General features: G+C 45.5%; 2 protein-coding genes across 2 annotated transcripts; one reads left to right on the top strand and one right to left on the bottom strand.

Moving 5' to 3' along the window:
* The first annotated feature begins 14444 nt into the window (after positions 1 to 14444).
* PLK3 (polo like kinase 3) lies at positions 14445 to 19295 on the top strand. Its single transcript, XM_074266115.1, is given in 16 exon segments — positions 14445 to 14758; positions 14933 to 15040; positions 15133 to 15249; positions 15750 to 15879; positions 16096 to 16183; positions 16515 to 16610; positions 16756 to 16954; positions 17051 to 17174; positions 17289 to 17395; positions 17668 to 17758; positions 17876 to 17959; positions 18094 to 18256; positions 18439 to 18568; positions 18779 to 18889; positions 18958 to 19059; positions 19061 to 19295. Coding segments are annotated over 16 exon segments (1947 nt in total). The 5' UTR covers positions 14445 to 14551; the 3' UTR covers positions 19151 to 19295.
* Positions 19296 to 19490: 195 nt separating this feature from the next.
* DYNLT4 (dynein light chain Tctex-type 4) lies at positions 19491 to 20886 on the bottom strand. The gene is given in 4 exon segments (XM_074266118.1): positions 19491 to 19705; positions 19708 to 19876; positions 19879 to 20197; positions 20803 to 20886. Coding segments are annotated over 3 exon segments (654 nt in total). The 5' UTR covers positions 20182 to 20197; positions 20803 to 20886; the 3' UTR covers positions 19491 to 19523.
* Between the last annotated feature and the right edge of the window lie 4190 nt (positions 20887 to 25076).

Here is a 25076-nt window from a genome sequence, read left to right as displayed (position 1 = left end):
ATTTTTCTCTAATACATTGCTTTCAAACCAGACCTTAGCTACTCATTATAAGGTCTGAACCAACAAGGCAAAAAACTTCATATCCATTAGTGTGGGGGGGAGGGGGAATGCCTAACTTTAATGTTATTTTTAGTTATTTTGAAGCTTCATGGGATTCAGAGGCAGTATTGCAGAGTCACAAAAGGATCAGTGTTTTTGTACATTCTGGCAATAAAAACATAATTCCAATGTTTGTAAAACTTGTTGGTCTTGCAGTTTACCCTCTGTTTTGGAATCATTGTTTTTGGTAAATGTGTGTGAAGTTTTTTATTTTCAAAGTAATATCAAAATTTGTAGGATTTGGAAGGCTCAGAATATTCACCACCTCTTGACATGCATAATGATGGTACTCATTACAAGAAAAGTATTATGTATTTGTATAAAATCACAGCATCATTCAGCTATGGACACAGTAGAGAAGACTTTCTATTATGTTTTTCAGTAGGCTATAATGTGCTATATAGACATTTCTCCATGTATCCTTTAGATATCATGCTCAAATGTTTACCAAACCCTATTGATCGTAAGATTCCTTCTATAAAGGCATGCATTTCTGAACCATGGAATCATGAGGGAATAATTCAAAAAATCAAGTTGGGAATAATGGGAATGTCATTTTAAAAAAAGAATGCAGATAATTTTAAACTGAACAAACTTCAGGTCCAAAACATGTTTTAAAATCTCAAATGATAATATCCCTTTTCATTTTTCTTATTTGTAGCTATTGTATATTTCAGCCATATTTATGATTTCATTATTTTGAAGACTTATAATTTGGGCTTAAACTCAAACTGTAGTCAAAAGCACTAAATGAAAAATGTGATGTGTTTTTCTTAAGTGAGATTTCATTTAAAAATTGTGGATGTTGCTTGTCTTTAATATGTGTTGGAATTGGTACATCCTGAATTTTGATTTTATTAGTGGTAAAAAAAAATCGCCAAACCAAAGAGGATGATGCAGTGACCAACAAAATCTGGTTACTCTCACTGCTTTTTCCATATTTTATCCTTTTTTTTTTTTTTTTTCAGGAGCATGAGGAAAATTCATTAGCTACAAAAGCTATTAAGATTATACCTTAAATCTTTAAATTCCCTCTTAAAGATCAGCCACTACAGCCCTCAAAGCTGCATGCTTGAGGAACAACTTAAAATGAACATGGAAGATTTCTGAATATGGATTTTCCAAAGAGACCCCCCACTTGAGGGAAAGTAATAAATGCAATCCTGTCAGTAAATATCAGGAAATCTCTTCCCCACCTCCATTTTTTTTTTTATCCTGTGGTACTTCTGGATGTTCTCTACATCACTCTTTAAGTATCCAGTGTCCTGTTATGGATAGATTTTTTAAATAGCAAAATACCTGTTAGGGCACACTTTCTCAATTTCCAAAATCACAATTTTTTCACTAGGTGGATTTGGCAATTTCAGTGCCTTAAATTCTTTCAACTTTGGTATTAGAAGCTAATTTTCAGCATCCAAGAAATAGCCTATTGAAAGTCCTTAATTGATTTATTTGTTGTCTCCACTACCTTGTTCAAATAACTGTCTTCTTACTTAATTTAATTTTTACTCCTAAGAAAATAAATGGGATGTATTCTGAAATTGAAGGAGCATAACAATCTCAGAATTACTCAAAAGGTGGTTTGAGGGGGGAAGGGTTAGCTTTTTGGGGGGGAGGGGGGAGGCAAAGAGCAAGATTTCTTTTAAGCAATTTACTTGTGGCAATGTATTAATAGACAATAGACCTGCTGACCCTATTGTTTTTTGAGCACTAGAGACTTGTTTACTTTTAGCTTAGGCAATAAAAATTTCACTGCCTTTAATTAAGAACATCTAAAAATCCTTGAACAGCATAACTTGCCAAATATCAAGAATTTATAAAGATTTCATGAACTTTTTGCCTTTACTAATGCAAGTTTAATAGCTTGTGTTGGGAGTACCAATAGTTTGGAATGCTTATTCCATCTCTATAAGCAATATTGTGGACCAAGAAAATGAAAAATGATTTTTTTCCTTTATCCATGATATTATTAGGTTAAAAGAATGGTTCTTTGGTGTTTCTTTTTGTTTGCTTTCTTGCCCTTAAAGATAAAACTAGACAGTAGTTCTGAGATACTGATTATAACCACTGAACTCTTGGGAGAAAGTTTATTTTTGAGTTTTGGGGTTTTTTTGGGGGGGGGGTTAAGCTGTAAAGAATTGACCACACACTTCGTTTGTTTTTTTTTGTTTGTTTGTTTTGTTTTGTTATTTTTGGTTTTTTTGAGCACTTTATGCGTTTTAGATATCGCACTTGTGAATGTATATTGGTAATAAAATCTCCACTAAAAGCCATGTATAAAAAAAAAAAAGTGAACAGAAAAAAATGAGTGGTCATATTTGTGCTTTTACTCACCATTTGGTTCATGAAGGAAACTGGTTTGCCTTTTCTGGTGTTACTAAATTTTTTTTTTCTACCATTATGTAAAATGGCCTGCCCAGCAAAAGTGTCAATGAAATGTTCCTATTTACACAGTAAGTCCACTTTGAAACATCTTTCCAATACTCAAGAAGTTGTCGCCTTGGTTTTTTTAAGGTTGATTTATTTTTTTAACCCGTATCATCAAAATGAACTTTAGGAGATGTGTACTTTATGTAGTTTATTTTTCATTTAAGGAAATGGTTTGCTGTGATAGTAGGTTATATTGAACTTAGTATATACTTGGTAGAGATTTGGAGTTACTGTTTTTCCCTTTAAAATATTTAATTTAAATTGCAAAAAAATATGAAATTTTAACATTGAAGTAAACTTAAATTGTAGTATCTTTTTGTTTACATTGGGTGAAGCTGTATTCTATTTTGTAAATAGACCCATCACTATCTTAGCTTTACCTTAATAGGCCTCAGTTTTTCTCATGAAAAATGAGGGGGAGGTTAGACTAGATGGTCTCTATAGTTTCTTTCAACTCCTAATTCTATGTTTGTGAAAATGCACCATCAGAATCTTAGAGAGGAAGTGTTATGTTTAAATTTTTTCCCCATACTCAATGAATTCCACATTCATGAAATACATATAATTTGCCAGTGTTAATAGCAGGTACTGAATTTATATTCTATAAAACTGACAACTATCATAACTACAATTTTCAAATTTAAAAGCTATTTAGTGTTTTTACAAAGTGGAGAAATTGTAAAGTAACAGCCTTATTTAAGCTGATTTGTATTTGGTTAATTTAACAGCTATGTAAGTTGTTGGAAAATTTGTTTCCAGTAACATCACTAGTTTAATGGTTTATTTATTTATTTAAGAATGTTTTAAGGCACACTTAATAACTTTGTTTTTGGCTAGTAGAATTGAAAATGGCTGAAGCTTAGAAAAAAAGCAATTAATTAGATTTTCAATGTAAACTGAATCACATAAGCATTATTCTGAAATGCCATATTTGTACGAAGGGGAAAATTTCAATTTAATTTCAACTTAGATCATTATAAATACAAACTTTATCCTTCAGTGATAGAACTATTTCTGGAATATTTATTGTGGTTTTCCATCTTTTTAATAGAACGCAAGTGTTGAGAGACTCAGGTACTTGTACATTTAATATCAAACACTTGATCCATTCGAGAGTTTACAAAGGACAAATGTATAACTTGCGAACATATATCATAAATTGAATATCTTTAATTTTATAATTTTAGTTGATTGAGAATAATGTAATAGAAAAAGAGCAGCTGTTCTCTTTCTGTTCATAATAGGATTAAACAAATGTAGCAGTGAAAACATCACTACAAAAATCACAGCCAGTACTGAATGATATTAGAAAATCAAAGAAATGATCTGTGTTGAGCAAAAGCTTAAAAAAAAAATGTCAATCTTTTCCTTTGGTAGTTATAATTTTCTTTTATTTCTGTCTTTCATATGCATGTTAATTATTTGGCTTTTTAAAATAATGAAAAGTATATTTCAGTTTGCAAAAAAGAAACTTGCAAATTTTGTTTTGTACTATAAATATGGCTAGGATACAATTATTGAATATTGGCTATAATAATGATTTTTATATCTTTCACATTTTGCCATGCTTGAAGTCCTGGTGCATCTTAGATAATCTCTAGTATCCTCTATAGTTTCAATCTAGACAACTTCTTAGAGAGAATTGTGGAAATAAAGTGATGTATATGCTGCAGTCTTTTAATACTTTCATTTCTACCTGGAGTGATACAAATATTAATCTATGGGAAAATTGTAGCCTTCTGTTTTTGGAGAGGCTTTATGTATTTCCAATTGGTATTTAGAAAATGAAAAAAAAATCATTCCAGAGAGCAGAAATGTATGTGCTATTCTCCTTTCTTGCAGTATTTTGATGGAATTAATAATTAGAAGACATGTGCAAAATTTCATCTGTATATATTCTGTGCTTGGGTGTGTAAATTAGGCTATAAGTGAAAATATTAAAACACTTTCTTAAATTCAACTTGTTGCTCTTTTACAAACCAAATTATTCTAAAAATAGTTTTGGCATCCCTTAGAGAAAATAGCTAGTTTTATAAACATCAGACTTTTTGTTTGGAGATTCCCTTTATCCATAAAAGCCATTTCAGTTTTAAATTGCCTTATTCTGTCCCGTTGTATTCTGTCTGAATTTTGTTTACTGTTTTGACACTGAATCTGTGATGTAAAAATATATGATGGACTATAAATTTTATTCCTAATAAACTAAGTTATACAGCAGTGTAAACTATAAAACATTTCTTGTAAATTGCCTAATTTGTTTTTCATCTTGTTACATCAACATGTACAGTTTCTTTGATTCTCATTATGACATCTGTAAACATTCCCATATAATTTGTGATTTTCCTTAATGCTCGTTTGCATGAATGATGCCTGGGTTTCATTAACTTTTGATATTGTATTGCCATTATGCCAACCTCCTTAATACCCTACAGACTTTTTAAATTGTTGATTTTCCTGATTTTTGTTGCTCTTCTGTATGAACACTAGAAATCATGCTTTTTATCTTTCCTAATAAAATTCTTTCATATTTACTGTGAAAAAAAAAAGAAATATGTATAGAAGAAGTGCATATACTTAATATATATTGGATTAGTCGCCCTCTAAGAGGAGGGAGTGGGGAGAAGGGAGGGAAAACATTTGGAACGTAAGGTTTTTCAAGAAAGAATGTTTAAAATTATCCATATATATAGGTTTTGAAAATAAAAAGCTTTAATAAAAAAATTTTTAAACCAATAGTCACCAAAAGAAAAAAAAAATTGCTTTGGGGAAATAATACAGCTTTTTCAATGATCAAAAAAAAAAAAACAAACAAAAAAAAAAAAAAACCAACCAACTTTGAGTTCAAGAAAAAAGTAGCCCTAGTATTTGGGAGTTGAGTTTTGGAACCCAGATGAGTGGCTCATATAACAAAAAATGCTATACCCAGGAAGGTACAAGAAAGGAATACTGGCTCTGTACATAGGTTTCCAACAAGAGTATCTCAATATCAGGGTACCCTCATTTTGTGCCCACTCTTTCCGTTGATGTTGGATGTATTTTTGGGAGAATATCATCTAAGTTGCAGAGGAATGCTGTGTTTACATTTTAGTAAATAGCTTTTCTTTGAACTGTGTCTACTGACTGAATATTAAAGGCAACCACACTAGTGGGAGCTCCTGAGTGATAGTCTTAGGCCTTCAGACCAATAGACTACTTCAGAAAGCTTGAAGTACCTGCAAAACTGGGGTGTTCTGTTTAACAACTAGCTTTGTGGGGGTGGGGGGAAATGTTTTAGGGCAACATTCTAAAGTCCAATCTGCATTATTAACATTATTTCCTTCATTGTCTCAAGCCTAGAGATTCAATTAAACAATCAATCAGGTCCTGATTCCTAATGTTCCTTGATTTCTGAAGTAGAAAAGATTACACTGAAAATTTAGACTCCGCTTTTTTGAGTAGGAACTCAGCACATTCATGTCTGATTTCTTGGGAACTCGACCAGAATACCTGTTAAGTTCTAATGTGAGGAGGAGATAGGTCCAGAAGAATCTTTACACAAGGATCTAGTAAAAGAACTTCATATAGTATTAGTTATCCTGGAAAAGAAAAGGGCTGAACATAAGAGAGAAGTAGTATTATGATACTCTTCATGTTTCTCATGGCAGGGAGATTTGATTTATTTGGTTTGATCCCAGAGGGCAGAAACAGAGGTGGAATCAAAAGCTGATCTAGGCTTGATGTCAGGGGAAAAAACAAAACAAAACAAAACCAAAAAAACCTCCCTAACCATGAAAGCTATTCAAAACTCAGAGAGGTGGAAGGCCTTTGGTGGTGGTAGGAAAACTTTAAGCAAACATACTGGAAAGCATGCTGGTGAGGAGATTCCTCAGGACAAAGATTCAGGTCTTTGTTGCCCAAAATGGTCTCAGACCTTTTTAAAAATTTTTATTGATATTTTCTGTTTCTTGTATCACCATAGTTATCTCAAGTACCCCTCTCCTTCTTCCTCCCAGACAACCATTCCATGTGACCAATATTTTCTCTCTTTTTAAAAAATTGTGTATTAGCCATTTAAAAAAGTGTTTTATTTTTCCAAATACATGCAAAGATAGTTTTCATCAACATTTGCCTTTGCAAAACCTTGTGTTCCAAATTTTTCTCCCTTTCTCCCCCCTCCCCTTTCTCCAAAACAGTGAGCAATCTGATATCGGCTAAGCATATGCAATTTTTCTTAACATATTTCCATATTCATCTTTCTGTGCAAGAAAAATCAGATCAAAAGGGGGGAAACATGAGAATGAAAAAAAAAGCAAATAACAGTAAAAAGGTGAAAATACTGTTTTGATCTACATTCTGTATTCATAGTTCTCTCTCTGGATGGGGATGGCACTTTCTATCAGGTTTACTAAGTCTCCACAATAGTATTTTCTTTCATTCCTTTTTTTTCCTTTCTCTTTCTTTCTTTCCTTTCTCTTCCTTCCTTCCTTCCTTCCTTCCCTCCCTCCCTCCCTCCCTCCCTCCTTCCTTCCTTCCTTCCTTCCTTCCTTCCTTCCTTCCTTCCTTCCTTCCTTCCTTCCTTCCTTCCTTCCTTCCTTCCTTCCTTCCTTCCTTCCTTCCTTCCTTCCTTCCTTCCTTCCTTCCTTCCTTCCTTCCTTCCTTCCTTCCGTCTTTCTCTCTCCCCCATCCTCTCAGCACTCCAAGTATTTTGATGAGAAAAACTGCTTCCTCACTTGCTGCCTGCCAAGCACCCTCGAGAAGCAGGGATGCAGTTACCCAGGAGGACTGCCCAGTCCCCACCCTGGCTGGTATTGCCCTTGACCAGGGCAGCTCCTCCCAAGAGAAAGCTGTCAGGTTGGAGCCCATGATGATGAGGTTGTTAGCAATAGGTCTCAGATCTCATCATCTGCAGGATGATGTGGATGTAATAGATGGTCTCCTGGTTTCCAAAACAATAGTATTGGAAAGGAAATGGAGCCCGGCATACTTAGCAGGGGGAGAAGCAGCGGGAGCAGGACTCCATGAGCAGCAGTGGGGGGAGCCCAGGCAGAGGCGGCAGCAGCTGCTGAGACTCCCAGCAGCCTCAAGCCCCCAGGGAAGCCAGAGTCCTGGGCAGCAGAGGGAGCAGAAGCATGCTTCCCCCTCCACATCCAGGTCCCCTCCTTCCAATGGAAATTGGGCAGCTTGGCGTGAAGGGAGAATTTTATGGTTATGGCTCCTCTCAGAAAGTGAGACAAGAAGGGAGGAGCACATCTGGGCTGGGCTGGCTTCTTTCTCCACAGTTGGAAGCCCCACTTGGCTGGGGAGGAATGGTTAGGCTGCAGATTGGAGATGTAGTTCTTATGAGAAAAATCCAGTACTCGTTTTTTGCCATCTCATTGTGCCTTTTAATGACGAGGACTGAGGTACCATTGTAATTTTGTTTTCTTATATTACTTTGCATCAGTTCATTTTGGCCATTGATTAGGGGATGATTTGTAGTGAAGAGGGAAGTGGGACAAGGTGGTAACTATGTGAGTAAAGATCTGGGATTATTTATGAGAAACGTTGTGAGGGAAGAAACACGAGACAGCAAGAGAATGGAAGTGCAAGGTAAGAGTGAGCATTCAGGAATGAATGAAACCAGTTTCCAAGTCTGGATGATGGTACCCTGGAGGACACTCATGGTTCTTGGACATTGCCTACAGAAAGATTCTGCAAAGTAGACTTAGAAGAAGTGGGAAAGCAGGGAGAAAGAGAATCAGGAAATCTCCCTATGTTTATGTGGAGGGTATTCTCCTAGGATCAAGGAATGTGTGTAATCTTTTTTTATATCCACTATATCACAAAACTTTCCCCATCATTTTATACTCCATTTTGCCCAAGTATTTGTTAAAAGTGTATTGAGTAAACCATAAAGCTAAATCAAGGGCCAAATGTGCAGAACCACACAGTAATAAAATAATAAAACAACAGTCAAATGTAGTTAATATGTAGCAAACAAAACTATAAAACAAACATGCAAATTAGTACCATAAAGCAACATACATGGAACCCTGCAGATGACATTCACTGTACAACATACTCTAGTAATTAGCATACAAATAGGCAAAAATATTCAATAAATCAGTACCACATGCAAATAAGCAGCAACTTATCAAAGAGCTTAACACATTAAGAATCAGTGCTTGACAAGAACAATACATTTATAAGCCTATGAAATACAGTGGCTAGGTTATAAGAGAGGGAAATCCCATAAGGATACAAAAAGAAAAAAAATTATTGGAAAGTTGGACTGGAACAAAACACCTAAATCAATCGGTAAACCTCAATTACTCTTTAATAGAAAAGTGGTCAAAGGAGATGAAAGAAAAGTTCTCAAAAGAATAATCAGCCCGACCTGGTGCTAAATATAACTTCAATTACCTGAGAGGCCAAGGCTGGATCTCTTAAACTTGAGAGTTCTGAGCTGTAGTGGGATAACCTGATAAAGTCCTCACTAATTAATCTCTGTATTAATATGATAATTGTGCCACGGTTTTCCTTTATTGTCCTTCCTCAGTTTCCCTAAATTGTCCTGCCTTGGTTTCCCTTTATTGTCCTACCTCAGTTTCTCAAAATTGTTCTGCCTCAGTTCCTTGAATTGTTCTATCTCAATCCCTCTGGTAGCAAACTCCCTTCCTGACCATTAGGATTCAGATACTTAGGGCTAGGAGCCCTGACCATTAGCATTCCATAGGCAGATAAGTTACTAAAAGATATGCTTACATATCTCTAAGTTCTAGATTTTCTGTCTCTAACTGACTACCCCCTTCACTCCCAATTTATCAGAATTTATGGTCCTACCCCCAACCTGTCAGAATGAATTGATGGTCCCTGCCTGGAAATTCCTCCCATTTACCAATGTTTGGATTCCACCCCTTGCCTTTTGTCTCCCCTGATCTTAGAGCCATATATAACTCATTGGAATCTCACATTGGATGCTGGATTCTTTGAGACAAAAGTCCAATTCAGCCCTGGAGGCAGAATGGATTCTTCTCTACCTCCAGACAATCTCTCCCTTTCAGAAACCCAAATAAAATATTTTTAAAAACTCTAATCTCTTTTTTGCCTCAGTTTCTCTGGCATTACATGATAAACCCTAAGAGCAGAGGGTCACCAGGTTGCCTGAGGAGGGGTAAACCACCACAGATCAGAAATGGAGCAGATCACAAACTCCTGTGTCGAACAGAAAGGGAGCAGGTAGCTGTTGAACTTCTTGCCTAAGAAAGTGAAAGAGAGAGGGGAGGGGAGGGAAGGTGAGAGAGAGAAATAGAGAAAAGGAAGGAGGAAAGGAAAGAAGGAAAGAAAAAAGGAAGAAAAAGAAAAAAGGAAAGAAGGAAGGAAGGAAGGAAGGAAGGAAGGAAGGAAGGAAGGAAGGAAGGAAGGAAGGAAGGAAGGAAGGAAGGAAGGAAGGAAGGAAGGAAGGAAGGAAGGAAGGGTGTAGGACAGTAGCAACCACAAAAACAATCAGAGACTCTCAGAATAAGAAAAACAAAAAGAGGTTTATTACAATCTCACAAGAAAGGGCATCTCATTTGTGGAAATATGTATAGAAAAATTGCACATGTTTAACATATATTGGATCACTTACCCATTGTAGGAGGGAGTGGAGAGAAGGGAGGGAAAAAATTAGAACACAGGTTTTTGTAGGAATAAATGTTGAAAATTATCATGTATATATTTTGAAAATAAAAAGCTATCATTAAAAATATAAAATATTTTTAAAAAGGAAAGAAAGTACATCTCCCATATGACAAGGTGTTTGTCAATAAAAGGAGCACAAAGTAAAAATTGCAAAATACATGATTAAATACCCTGAATGCAGAAGCCCCCACCTCTACCTGATCCTTTCTTCCTTTTTGATCTGATTTTTCTTGTGCAGCATGATAAGTGTGGAAATATGTATAAAAGAACTGTGCATGTTTAACATACATTGGATTACTTACTGTCTAAGGGAGGGAGAGGGAGGGGAAAATATGGAACACAAGGTTTTACAAGGGTGAATGTTGAATACTACATTTGCTTATATTTTGACAATAAAAAGTGGGATGTGCAAAAATGTTTGTGGCAGCCTTTTTTGTAAAGAAACTGAAAACTTTTAAAAGAAAGAAAGAGAAAAGAAAGGAAGGAAGAAAGAAAGAAAAAAGGAAGAAAAAAAGAAAGAAAAAAGAAAAAGGGGGGCAGCTAAGTGGCGCAGTGGATACAGTGCCAGTTCTGAAGTCCTAGACCTGAGTTCAAATGTGACCTCAGACACTTACTATTTCCTATCTGTGTGACCCTGGGCAAGTCACTCAACTCCAATTGCCTTTAAAAAATAAAGAAAAACCAGGCATGTATACTCGGTATATATAGAATATTTGGGGGTCATTTTAGAAGGGAAGAAGGCACTGGAAAGGCTGACAACATAAGATTTGTGTTGACTCTTGAAAGAGACCAAAGATATAATAAAGAGATAGAGATGAGGAGGGAGAGAGCATTTTATAGCTACAGAACACAATCAGTGCAAAGGTGTAGAGAGAGAAGACAGGGATAAAAGAAAGTATAAGACAGTCCTTGCTCTCAAGGACCCCATAGTTCACCCTACAAGATACAAACACCTATGTGCAAACAAAATATATACTGGACAAGTTAGAGATAATCAACTATAGCAAGAGGGATTAGAGCGAGTTTCCTATGTTTTTTTGGGGAAAGTCTCCTGCTACAGCTTTAAAGAGATTGTAAGAGGACAGAAAGAACTTATTCCCTGTGGACGTAACATATATTTATTTTTTATAATAGCTTTTTATTTTTCAAAATATATTCAAAGATAATTTTCAACATTCACCCTTGCAAAACCTTGTGCTCCAAATTTTTCTCCCTCCTTCCACCCACTACCTCTCCCCTAGACAGCAAGCAATCTCTTACATGTACAATTCTATACATATTTCCACATTTATCATGCTGCACAAGAAAAATCAGATCAAAAAGGAAAAATGAGAAAGAAAACAAAATGCAAGCAAACAATAACAAAAAGAGTGAAAATACTATGTTGTGATCCACACTCATTTCCTACGTTCCTCTCTGGATACAGATGGCTCTCTTCATCACAAGTCTGTTGGAGTTGGCCTGAATCATCTCATTGTTGAAAAAAGCCACTTCCAATGATCAGAATTGATCAATGTATAATACAGTTCATATAAGTCTCTCCAGGCCTCTCTGAAATCATCCTGCTGATTGTTTCTTACAGAACAATAATATTCCATAACATTCGTATACCACAACTTAGCCATTCTACAACTGATGGGCAGCCACTCAGTTTCCTGTTTCTTGCCCCTATAAAAACGGGTTCCACAAACATTTTTGCACATATGGGTCCTTTTCCATTTTTTTATGATCTCTTTGGGATTCAGGCCCAGTAGAAACACTGCTGGGTCAAAGGGTCTGCACAGTTTGAGAGCTCTCTGGGAATAGTTCCAAATTGCTCTCCAGAATGTTTGGATCAGTTCACAATTCCAATAACAATGTACTAGTGTCCCAGTATGCCCATGTCCCTTTCAACATTTATCTAGTAAAAAAGAAGAATCTTAATGGCTATTCTGACTTTTCTCACAGGTAAAAAACCATTACAAGTTATTGTGTTTTATTGTTAGTTAAATTGTTAACAAACTGTATAGCAATTTATTTTGATATTCATTCAAGCTTAGGAAATTACAGATTTTGATATATCTAGAGAATAAAACCTAGGAAAGAGATCTGGGAAAAGGGGGATGCTCATTTGAAACTATGCTTAAAGAGCAATAGAACTGTGCACAATCTTTGAGGGTCATAAAAAAAGGGAAAAAGACCCACATGTGCAAAAATGTTTGTAGCAGCCCTTTTTATAATGAGAAGGAACTGGAAATTGAGTGGCTGCACATCAGTTGGGAAATGGTTGAATAAGTTATGTTATATGAATGTCAAGGAATATTATTGTTCTATAAAAAATGATTAGCAGATGATTTCAGAAAAGCCTGCAAAGGTTTACATGAACTGATGAAGTGAATAGAATCAAGAAAACATTACACACAGCAGTAAGTATATTATGTGATGATCAACTGTGAAGGACTTGGTTCTTTTCAATAGTTAAGTGATTCATGGCAACTCCAATAAACCTGTGATGGAAAGAGCCCCCGAGACTGAATATGCATCAAAATATAGCATTTTCTTTCTTTCTTTTTTTTTGGAGGGCTGTGTGTTTGCTCATTTTTTTTTCTTTTTTGTGTTTCCCTCCACCCCCTTTTGATATTTTTTTTTTCTTATAAAGCATGAAGAATCTGGAAGTAGGTTTAGAAGACTTGCAAGTTTAACCTATAATGAATAGCTTCCTGTCTGCCAGAGGAGAGTGGAAAGGGGGGGGGGGGAAGAGTGAAAAATTTGAAACACAAGATTTTGCAAAGGTGAATCTTGAAAACTATCTTTGCATACATTTGGAAAAATAGAAAACTATTATTAAAAAGTGTCTTCTCTGTAAATTTTTTTTAAAAATGGCTTCTCTATGATAATTGTGGAAATATGTATAGAAGATTAGATTACTTGCCTTGTAGGAGAAGAGGTGGGAAAAAGGGAGGAGAGAGAAATTTTGGAACATGAGACTTTGCAAGGGTAAATGTTGAGAATATCTATGGATATGTTTTGAAAATAAAAAGCTTTAAAAACTTAAATTTTAAAAACTCTTAAATACTAAGACCACCACCACCAACAAAAAGAGGATGCTCTAGTTATTGATATGACTTATTATTGATACAGGACGGAGCACCATCCCCGAAGTCAGGAGCACCTCAGACACTTGGCACTTCCTGGCTGTGTGACCCTGGGCAAGTCACTTAACCCCAATTACCTCAGGGGAAAAGAAACCGAAAACTAAAACAAACCGAAACCCAAGCATTTGAGTGAACATTCCGAGTTGCACATCACGAAGATGCCCTTTCTTGCAAAGAGCTTACTTCTATCCGGGACGTTTACAAGCATCTCTACTAGAAAGGTGCAATTCCGGTGAATGAACAATGTTTCAAAGTTGAAACTTGACAAGTCATATAAATATGGATACAAAGGAGATGATATATACACATGTGTATAACTTTATATATGATGCACACACAATGTATCCAAGCTCTTTCCAGAGCCATGAACGAGGACCGTTAGGGACGAGGATGGCTGCGTAGATGTTGCTGGAGCCGATCCGCAGCCCTTCCTCCAGCTCGGGCTTGGAGCCGGCCAGGCCGCTTTCCGGGCTGGGCTGCCACAGAAACCACGTATCATTTACTTTCCCAGCTATGCCCGCCCCTCCGCGCTTTGGCCACCAGATGGTGCTAGAAGCTCCAGCCGCCAGCCTCAGAAGGGTTCCGCGCGCCTGTGCGACGGCTCCAGAGACGACAGTGTCTCATTTTCTCGCTAGAGGGCGCTCCGACCACACGAGTGGATCCCAGCTCTTGTGGCACGTGGGCTCGGGTCTCGAGAAAGCCAGTCGAGACCCGGTGAGAAGACGCCTCCCTTGGAGAAATAGGGACCCGCGCCTCCAGCACCGCTCCCCCTCGGGCCGCACCGCGAGCTCCGGAAGAATGCCAGTCTCTAGGGCTAGTCTGGAGCCGCGGGACCTAGACCCCAAGTGCTTGGGGCGGAGCAAAGTCGGGCTGCGGCGATGGATTGGCCCGGGATGAACCGGCCGAAGGTGACCCCGCCCCTTTTCGAATTGTGGGCGGAGCTCCCAGGTATTTACTCGGAGTCATTTCCTCTCGTGGGCGGAGCTGTTAAGGGGTGACGTAAGGGGCGTAGACTTCGTGGATGTTACTTCCCTACTCGGGGGTGGGGCTCTCGATTACGTTTTCCCGGTGGGCGGGGCCGGCTGACGCTCGGCGGCTCCGGGGAGGCGGGGGCCGGGCTTCATTGATAAAAACGCCAGGGCTCCCCTGGGCTCAAGCTGAGAGTGTAGCTGTCCAGGCAGGTGGGAAAATTGGCAAGAGGCCGGAGTCTCGTGCGCGGATCTTGGGGCCGGGCTCAGGCCGCGGCCATGGAGCCGGCCACTTTCTTCTGCCCGCAGTCCTTGGCGAGCCCCGAGCCCCGCTCCCGGGCCCCCGGCAAAGACAGTGAAGCCGGGGCTGGGGCCCGGGAGTCCGAGTGCGGCAGCCGGGGAGCCGATCCGCTGCTGGACCCTACTCGCCTCATCCGGGACCCGCAGAGTGGCCGCACCTACTACAGGGGCCGCCTCTTGGGCAAGGTAGAGCGGGGGGGGGGGGGGACCGGCGAGGGGCCCCGCATCTGAGCCGGGAGCGTGCGGAGGGTTCCCGGCTGTACGTCCGGCTCTTTGCTGGCAGGGAGGGGAGACTGAGTCAGCAGCGGGGGGGAGGAGGGGCAGGGCCGGCCTATTGAGGCTTCCCCCTTTCGGCTCCAGGGGGGCTTCGCCCGATGCTACGAGGCCACGGACACCAGCAGTGGCCATACCTACGCTGTCAAGGTCATTCCCCAGAGCCGGGTGGCCAAACCACACCAGCGGCAGAAGGTAGGTCAGCTGGGAGGAATGCAGTTCCTAGAGGAGAGCTGGGGGTGGAGGAGGAGGAGCCCGGGGTCAGAGTGTTCGCTTCTGCCCGCCAGATCCTGCAGGAGATCGCCCTGCACCGCAGCCTCCACCACCGGCACATCGTTCGCTTTTCGCACCACTTTGAGGATGAAGGCAGCATCTACATATTTCTGGAGTACTGCAGCCGAAAGGTGGGAGGCCAGCGCACATCTGGCTGGGGTTCCTGGGGACAAAGGAGGGGGTCATTAAGGATGCTCTTTCCCCAAAACCACCCTGGGAGGGGCTAGTGAGAGTGGGGATGTGGGGCAGCATTAGCCAGTGGGTCTATCAGGCTACAGAGGCCTGAGTTCTGCCTTTGAAGCTCAGGGTCATGGTCAAGGGCAGGCCTTTCTGGGCCTGTTTTCTCCTACCTGAGTGGGGTGGCTGCAGCTTTTCCAGCATCCTGAGAGCCTGTGCAGACTCTTCTCTGGAGGGGGAGGGGGGGAGCAGGGGTCCTGATTGGACCAATGGGCCACCTCTCTAGCCTGCTGCCCTCCTGAAAAACTCCCATCCCAAACTTCCCTCCCAACATTGCTTGAGAGAGAAGGGAGGCAGCTGGGAAGGCCCCTGGAGCTCAGCTCCTTTGTTTCCCAGAGAAGGAAACTGAGTGGCCCGGCCTTCTGAGGTCCCTGACAGTTTTCTCGCCCACTAGTCACTGGCACACATCTGGAAGGCGAGACACACGCTTCTGGAGCCCGAGGTCCGGTACTACCTCCGCCAGGTTATTGCCGGTTTGCGCTACCTGCACCAGCGAGGGGTTTTACATCGAGACCTCAAACTGGGTGAGTCCCAGGAGAAAGGACCCCAGCTCAGCTGGGGCTGGGGAAGTACCAGAGCAAGTTCGGGAGCACTTCCTGGGAGGAGCTGTGTTTTACCTCCCCTCCCTGGGTACTTGATGCAGAGTGAGGGGTAGGAGGGATCTGGGGACCTGGGGGAGAGCAGATAGGAAGAGCTGTCTGTGAACCCCTGAAATACCCCTGCTGACTCTTGGCTTTCAGGAAACTTTTTCATCACAGACAACATGGAACTGAAGCTCGGGGACTTTGGGCTGGCTGCTCGGCTGGAACCCCAGGATCAAAGAAAGAAGTAGGTGGCATGGGGTCTTAGCCAGAGGCGCCTGGGGGACCAGCTGGGAGTGAGGCCTTCTGTGTCTGATGGCTGTCTATTGTCCCTGGGACAAGGGGGTGTTATCTGGAACCTGGAGACAGGCTGAGCCTTTGTTCCCAGTAGGAATGGCTAGGGCGGGGGAGGCTGAGGGAGGCAGGCAGTTGTATCCTTTCACAGAGCAAGGCCTGCTGGGCTTGGGGGGAAGGGCCATCTGGAAGGAAAAAGCTGGCTGACAATCCTGACTTGGGAGACCAAAAGCCCCAGGTGGCTCACTGTTTCTGAGCTCCTCCTATTCCCTCTGTGCTTTCAGGACCATCTGTGGGACCCCCAATTATCTGGCCCCTGAGGTGCTGCTACGCCAGGGTCACGGCCCTGAGTCTGACGTGTGGTCACTGGGCTGTGTGATGTAAGTGTGCCCCCCAGAGAGTTTTAGGCTGGGAAGAGAGGGAGGGCAGAGGCCCTAGGCACCTTTGGGTCTTCCCGGGGTTGGACTAAGGCTCGGGGTGAGAGCCCACTGAGCTCATGGCCCCTGGCCACCGCCCCCCTCCCAGGTATACACTGCTGTGTGGGAGCCCCCCCTTTGAGACGGCTGACCTGAAGGAGACATACCGTTGCATCAAGCAGGTTCGCTATACGTTGCCCACCTACCTCTCTGTGTGTGCCCGAAACCTCCTTGCCGCCATCCTTCGCCCCGTGCCCCAAGACCGGCCCTCACTGGAGGAGATCCTTCAGCATGAATTCTTCACTAAGGTCTGTGCCCGGCCTTGCCTTTCTCTGGAGCACTTTGATCAGAGGGCATTGCCAGGGCCCCATCTGATGCTCCAGTTTCTGTTCCTCTTTACTCAGGGTTATACTCCGGCTCAACTTCCCCCAAGCAGCTGCACCACAGTCCCTGACCTGACCCCCCCCAGCCCTGCCCAGAGCTTCTTCACTAAAGTAACCAAGAGCCTCTTTGGCCGCAAGAAGAAGAGTAAGCTGCAGAGCTTTGGAGGATTAAGGGAGGAGAGAGGAGAGGGGTAGACCAGTGAGGAGCCCTGGGCAGAGCAGAACAGAGCAGTAATGCTCTGGTGCCTCTTGTGCCTAGGTAAGCTGGCTCTCCAGGAACAGGACAACCTCTCCCGCCTGGTCAGCGACCTCGTGCTTACATCCATCTGCCCTGAGAACAGCTCCAGGGAGCCAAGACAGGCCCAGGTGAGGAGGGGAGCTGGAGCTGTGGGGGCAGGTGCCTTTGGCCCTCCTGACCTTGGTGACCCAGCCTGACTCACTCCTCTGCTGCTGGGCGAAGCACTCTAGGATGAAAGGGGCTGGCAGCGTCCAGCTTCCTCCTAGCCTAATTGCCTCTGCCTCATTAGGCCCTGGCTTTGGGTGTGACCCCAGAGGTCAATAGGAGGGAGTGGCTGCGGAGGGCTACCTCTCCTATTCACCTGCCCTACCCCCATATTGTTCTCCCTTTTTTTCCCCAGGAGGAGGCTGATGTCCCCCCTAGCCTAGCAGAAACCGCCCCTGAGGAAGGCTCCCCCAGGTCCCTGGCAGCCATGGGCAGCAGCTGTGAGGGTGAGCTGAGTGAACGGGGGAAGTTCCCAGGAGTGCCCTGATTTGGGACAGCCTAGGAAAGTGTTCTGAACCCTCCTAAGAAGCCCTCATTTCCCCCCACCCCCAATGTGTTGCCAGGGTCTGAGGAGTGTCTGACAGCAGCTGCTGTCATGGAATCTACCCTCTGTGCCCTTCGAAACTGCCTGGCCTTCATGCCCCCAGGTACCTGGTGAGGAGGGTGGGCAAGATTCAGTGCTGGAGGGGTCTGTTCAGGAGAAGAGGAGGGGTGGGGATCTTTGTAAGCCTGTGGGGTCAGGGCATTCTCACCCTGTGCTGTCCTTCCTGCCCCTCGACAGCTAAACAAAACCCAGCACCCCTGGCCTCATCGGAACATCTGCTGTGGGTCAGCAAGTGGGTGGACTACTCCAACAAGTACGGCTTTGGCTACCAGCTGTCCAGCCGGCGGGTGGCCGTCCTCTTCAATGATGGCACCCACATGGCCCTGTCGTCCAACAGGAAGTGAGTAGCCCTCCCTTCTGGTAGAAGAAGATCTGCGGGTTCAGACCCCATTCGGGTTACTTCCCAGTCAGGGGCTCTGGGGAAGGCCATCAGTTTCCTTATATGTGAAAAGTTCTGCCTCTAAGATTCTCTCAGCCGACAGCACCGGCCTGTTCCCTTCTGACCCCTCCTCTCCCCCCCAGAACCGTGCATTATAATCCCACCAGCACCAAGCACTTCTCCTTCCCCATGGAGGCCGTTCCTCAGCAGCTGCAGCACCAGCTGGGGGTCCTTCGATATTTTGCCTCCTACATGGACCAGAACCTAATGAAGGTAGGTCAGGGTACAGGGGGTACGTGGGAGAAACCCTTCCTGAGAAGCCCAGGACCACGAGTGACTTTGGGCAAGTCCAGACCCTGGGGATTCATTTGTGAAATGAAAGATTGAGCTAACTGCCCATCCAGGGTAAGTGGCCCCGTGAGCCAGCTGTTCAGCCACCCCAGAAGAGGCCTGACCTAACCAGGTACCTCTTGCCCACCCTAGGGTGGAGACCTGCCCAGCATGGATGAGACTGAGGGCCCGGCACCCCTGCTCCTGCAGTGGGTCAAGACTGACCAGGCCCTGCTTCTCTTGTTCAGTGATGGCACAGTGCAGGTGAGTGTTGGCAGGAGGGAGGGGCTGCACTGCCGGGAGCAGAGATCCTGAGCCCCTTTGCCCCACAGGTGAATTTCTACGTGGACCACACCAAGCTGATCCTCAATGGCTGGGAGCCCCTGCTCATCACCTTCGTGGCCCGGGACCGCAGGGCCCTCACCTACCAAGCCCCCTCACCTGCAGAGGCTGGGCTGCAGCCCAGAGCTTCGGGTTCGGCTCAGATACGTCCTGCGGCTGCTTCAGCAGCGCATCGGGACCTAGGGTGCCCCAACCGGCCCCCGAGAACGCTCCTGGAAGGCCATTGGGGGGGGCCTGAGCTCACTCTGGGTCCCCTGCCGGGGCTCCTTCAGAACCTGCCCCAGCTGGTTTGGGAGGGCTCCCTCAAGGCCCGGGGAGGGGCTGCTCCTACTCAGGGCCCAGCCCGGAGGCTTTGGGGGGAGGGTCTCCCCACCAAAAGAGGGACCTGAAAGGGCCCGTGGGCCTTTGTCCCGAGGGGGTGTCGCTGCCCCTGGAGGGCTGTCTCCCCTTCTCCCCACCCCACCCCCATACCTCCACCCGCGGATTATTTATGACAATAATTATTTTTATTTATTGTAAGCTCTATTTATTTTAAAAAATAAACCGCCCACACCGGTCACTCGTAGTAGACACCGTGCACCACGGCCACGGCGAAGAGCGTGGCCGCGCACACGGACGCGGACGCGTGGCCATCGCTGGCGGGGTCCCAGAGCGCGCGGCTCGCCACCAGCACCCCCTGACCCGCGTTCTGCCCGACCACCACGGAACACACCAGCTTGTAGCGCGGCGGGCAGCAGCTCTCGCACGCGCTTTGCGCACCAGCTCGCAGAGGCCGCGTGCCAGCGCCCCGGCTCCGCCCGCCGGGTAGCGCGCGCCATTCAGTGCGCCATTCAGCACTGCCTCCAAGGCGCGCTGCACGTGCTCCGCCTCCCAGCGCGCTCCGGGGGCGGGGCCGGGGCCCCAGCCACGCCCCCACGGCCGGCGCCGGGGGCGCGCCTAGGACGGGCACCCGGGAGCGAGGAAAGCGCCAGGCCCAGCGAGGAACGCCGAGGTGCGGAGCCCAGGGCGGCAGCCAGAGAGGGGCGGCGAGACGGGGCCGGGCCAGGCCCGAGCAGGGAGCCCCGGCGGGAGCCCGGCACAACGGCCCCGCGCGGCGGTTCCTCTACATTACGCAGGCGCACCGGCCCCCGTTCGTCTCCGCTACTGCGCAGGCGCGCGGGTTCCTCCTCCTCCTCCTCGGACCGGGCCATCTCTGCGAGTCTTTTCCCGGTCATGGGGAACTGGGCCTATCTGCGAGACCGGGAGTCACGAATGGCCCCCGATCTCCGTCTCTTCTCTGGTTCTGGGGCATGGTGCGGGCGTGGGCCATGCAGGATGGCGGTTTTTCCTGGCGTGGGGGGAGAGGGAGGGGTCCGGCCCCATTTCCTCCCCTCCCCCCCACTGTAAGTCGCGCAGGGGGGACCCCCCCCCCCCAGTCTTGCGGCAGACAGGCTGTGAACCAGCCCCCACCTCTCTGTGCCTCAGATTCTCTGAGAAGGGACGGCAATAATACCCGGCCTTGCTGTGAGAGGTGGAGCCATGTCCAGCTCATGAAACCTTAGAAATGCTCTTTATTTTCTCCCTTGTAAATGGAATTGCACCTGGAGCCGGAGGTTAAAGCAGGGAAGGGGCTGACGTGAAAGACCATCCAGCGCCCTCCCTACAGCTGAGGACCCCTGACTCATGACATTCCACGTTATGACTTCTCTCCTGGGCCTGATTCTGCCCCAGAACTTTCCCGCTTCCCCAGCAGCCCTTTAGCCCCAGTTCTTTCCCTGTACTTCCCCTCTCCCAGTTGCCCTCATTGTGTAGCCCCTCCCCCATCCCCTGAAGCTCCCCAAGGCCACTTGAGTCACCTGCTCCTGTGTCATGCCCAGGTGGGTCACCTGCTAGCTGGTCAGCAAGCCAGGGGAGTGAGCCCAGTGGCCAGCCCAGCCTAGGTGTTTTGGATATGTTGCTAGGTGATGGATGCATCAGCAGACCTGTGGCCCTTCCCTCCTCCCACTGCCACCTCCTCTGCTGCACCAGAATTGCTGAGCTGGGGGAGGGGCCGGGCCGGGCCTCAGAAGGCAGCCCCTAACCAGTGCCGGCCTGGAGCCCCCCACGGCACGCCTCCGCAGTTTACGCCCGGAGAGGCTTAATCTGCTGCCCTGCCCCTTGTCCCCTGAGGCTTCCGGTGTAGTGCCTTAGCCAGCATAGCTCTCCCAGGGAGCCTCTGGGCCTCCAGTGTTCTGTGTTCCAGTATGCCTGTGTGCCCTTAAGGGGATTTAGAGTAGACTTGAGGAGGTTCCCAGCTTTCTCCTTCAGGAAACAGGCTCAGGAGGGGTGCTCTGCTTTTAGGACCAGGGAGAGTAGGAATGGCCATCCCAGCCTCCCTGGCATGGCCTAATCTTCAGGCAAATGCTGGGGTGACAGGAGTCTTAGATCCTGCTCTTCCAACTTCAGAAATCAGCCTGAAACCCTCAAAAAGTGTTTTTGAATTTTTTTTTTAATTTTCAAAAACATGCATGGGTCATTTTTTGACCCTGAACCTTGAAAACCTTGTGTTCTAAATTCTCCCTATCTCCTCCCTTAGGTGGCAAGTAATCCAATATATGTTAAACCTGTGCAATTCTTCTATACATATTTCCTCTAAAATGCTGCACGAGAAAAATCAAATCAAAAAGAAAAAAAAAAAAGCCACAACAAAAAAAGTGAAAATACTATACTGTGGTCCACTCTCAGTTCCCACAGCCTTTTTCTGGGTGCAGGTGACTCTTCCATCACAAGACCATTGGAATTGGCCTGGATCACCTCAGAGTTGAAAAGAGCCCTGATTGTATCACAGCTGGTCATCATATCATCTTGTTACTGTGTACAATGTTCTACTCAATTCACTCAGCCTCAGTTAATGTAGGCCTCTCCAGGCCTTTCTGAAATCCTGCTTATCCTTTCTTATAGAACAATAATACGCCTGTAACACAGCCCACTGATGAAGATCCTAGAGACTTGAACAAAATTGTTATATTCCTGGAAAAGGGAGAATATTTGGGAAGGCTGGACAAAGGTTTACAAGAGGGAATAATTGTTGCTCGAGTTAATCAGCTCAGCACTTGCTAATAAACCCTGTTCTGTTTTAGGACTTGGGGATCTTTCACACCGAACTTAGGCTGTGAAAGGGAGAGGATATAGCCATAAAAACTGACGTAAAGCAATGGGGGGAGGGGGGACCAGCGGCTGGAAGGTTAGGAGGATTCTATGGGAATCAGTTCATGAGTTCAGTTTTGAGCCTGAAGGGGAGGGGCAAAGGGTGAGGGAATACATCTCGGAAGAAGGGAAAGTTGGGGGGGGGAGGTGTCAGTAAATAACCACACGGTAAAGATCCTGTAACACTTTAAGGGCCACAAAGGCCTCTGGCCAACAGCCTGGAGAGGCATAAGTAGGACTGACGAGGATGTTCGAAAGACAGGGTCAAATAGAAAGCAAAGAGGCTCCGAGCTCCAGAAGGAAACTTCAGCCCAGGCATAAGGGAGAGGAAGAGAGGGAGGGGCTAAATCAGCAGATTTCTTCAAACTCAGACTCCAGACCCACAGGAAGACATTCAGCCAAACGGAAATCAGCAAATGAGGGCAGGAAATATTTACCCATCCCCCTCTGCCCTCTGCTCCCTGCATCCGGAGTTTCAGAGCTTCATCAGGAACTATTAGATTGGGGCCAACTAAAATCATCTCCCATTTCTAGAGAAGGGGAATCCAAGGGGCCAGAGGAGGAAGGCTGATTCACCCTCCTACTCCCTGGCTCAGCTATTTCCCCTAGACTAGGCTGGAGGTATTCAGTCCAAGTTCCTGCCTGCTGTCAGGGACCTCAGTGTAGGAGGGGGAGAAGATAGCCAGAGCTCAGTACCACATCCTAGCCTTACTGTCCTGTTTTAGGGGTGCTGAGGCTTTGGGCTCAGCTTAGGAGGGCTAGAGGGGAAAGGGGCTCATGGGAGAGCCTCCTGGAGGGATGGGAAAGGGGGGGTAATGCAGCCCACTATACTACAGAGAATCAGAATTGAAAGAGCACTTAGAATTCTCAGGATAATAAAGATAATTCACTCAGCAACATCACCTTTGTTACCCTGTCAACAGGCTCCACTCTGAATCCCAGAAACTACTTAGGATGCATTTGATATGCCCTTGTGTCTCCTTTCTAAGGAATGTCATTTCCTTGAGAGCAAGACCCACAAAACTTCTGTTCCCATGTTCTGGGTGCTTGACAGATGCTGCTAGAATCAGTGGACATTTCTGAAAGCTTTGACATTTATCAGAGGCCTTTCCCAAATGATCTTACTGGAGCCTTACAATGAACTAAAACTGAGTTCTAAGGAAAGAAGTTCCTGGAAATCAATGTCAGAAACAGGGAGTGAGCCTTTGTCCTCCAGCAGCAGAAAATGTTGGGGCTTCTGGTGCTCTTTGAACCAGGATCCCTTCTACCAGAGCCAGATTTGGGCATCCCACCTTCACTAGAAGACTTCCATGGATGGGGGATTCACTCTAGGCTAGTCTATTCCACTAATGGATAGCTCTCACTGTAATGGCTTTTTTTAAGCCTAAACTGATCTCTACAACTTTCCTGTCTTCTGGGGACAGAGCAGAACAAAAGTTTTCCATAGAATAATTTTATATACTCGAAGTCATCTAAACAGATGCTGACTCAGTTTATCCAAGTCCTGACTAGTGAGTGAGCCTGCAGAATCAGGATGAGAACCTAGATATTAGAATCCCAAGGTCAGGAATGTAGAATCACTCACAGATCTCCTCTCCACACTCAGGCCTGATCAGTGTCAGTTGAACAGTTCTGGAAGTAGGAGTTGGTGATAAACTGGGGTTGGGCCCGACCACCCGAGCTCTGGGTTACCGAGCCCTGTAGAGGGAAGGTATAAAGGAGCAGCCAGGATGGGATGTATTGGGCTGGCTCCTGAAGTGCTGAGTCCCCCATCACTGAAAATTTTCAAGGAAAGGCAAGTGGGGTATGTGGTGGAGGGAATTCTTGGATAAAGTACTCCGATGCCTCTGGGATCCCTTCCTTCTGGGAGTCCTGGACTTCTCCGATCCTTTGGTAGCAAATTAGACACTTATTGAGGCAGACCCCACTGGGCTCTTCTTACCTAGTGTGTCTCTGCCCTTAATTAGTGGGGTGACCCTGGCAAGCCTATAATTCAGGCACCCTATTGAAAGCAAAAGGAGTTGTGAGAAAGAGTTGAATTTGTTCTGGCCAGGGAAAACCCCCTCTGGGAAATAGCAGGAGGGGGACTTCTGTTCAGGCAGCCCAAGCTCCCTCTCATCACATCCTGGGGAGAGTCCGGAGGATAAGGCCGGCTGCTGAGTGACTCACTCAGGTCAGAGGTCAGGGCCAGGGATCTAGCAGTGATCTTGGGGTACCACTAGTCTCTCCCCTGTCTGGGAATGGGTTAAGAAAAGGCTGACAGAGTGATGGAGTAAGGCTGGGGCAGGTGGTCCTAAGCCCCCATTAGGGTTTTCCCCACCATACCCCTTGCAGGGGTTTCTCTGATAGACCTGGGAAGCAGAAGTGGAAATAGGAACAGAGAGGCATGGGGTGGGTATAGACTGCACAGCACTGACTACATAGATAACTTTGGTGGTCTCGACCTCCTTTCTGGGCATCCTCAGTTGTGCCATCTGTAAAACAGAAAAATTGCTACAGAAATGGGAGGGAAGGGGGAGAGTGATGCAGGTAAGGTCTCAGGACTCAACTTTTCTCATTTTAGAAGCATCGAGATTAAGTCCTTTTCAATATTGTCCAATTCTAAGAGACCCCATTTGGGACGTTCTTTGCAATGATACTAGAGGGGTAAAGACAAGATCTGACCCCAAACCCTGAGGTTCCCAGTATCTCATTACTGTGCCTCTTGGGATTAGGAAGGGGTCTGTGCCCTCCCCTCCCTCCATGCTTCCCTCTCTCCCTCTCTCCCTCTCTCCCTCCCTCCCTCATTCCAGGAGAGCTAAACTTTGTGTCAGGGATGACTGGGGAAGCAGAGAGGGGCTGTCACCTGAGCCCAGCCCAAGGGTCACCCATTGATAGGATTGAGTCAATCCTGGGCGGGGTGGAGACTGCGGGAAAGATGTGCCAAGCCCTCCCCCCACTGTGA

The sequence above is a fragment of the Sminthopsis crassicaudata genome, chromosome 4 (genome assembly GCF_048593235.1).
Source record: "Sminthopsis crassicaudata isolate SCR6 chromosome 4, ASM4859323v1, whole genome shotgun sequence".
NCBI lineage: Eukaryota > Metazoa > Chordata > Mammalia > Dasyuromorphia > Dasyuridae > Sminthopsis > Sminthopsis crassicaudata.
This window is presented reverse-complemented; position numbering and strand designations above follow the sequence as displayed.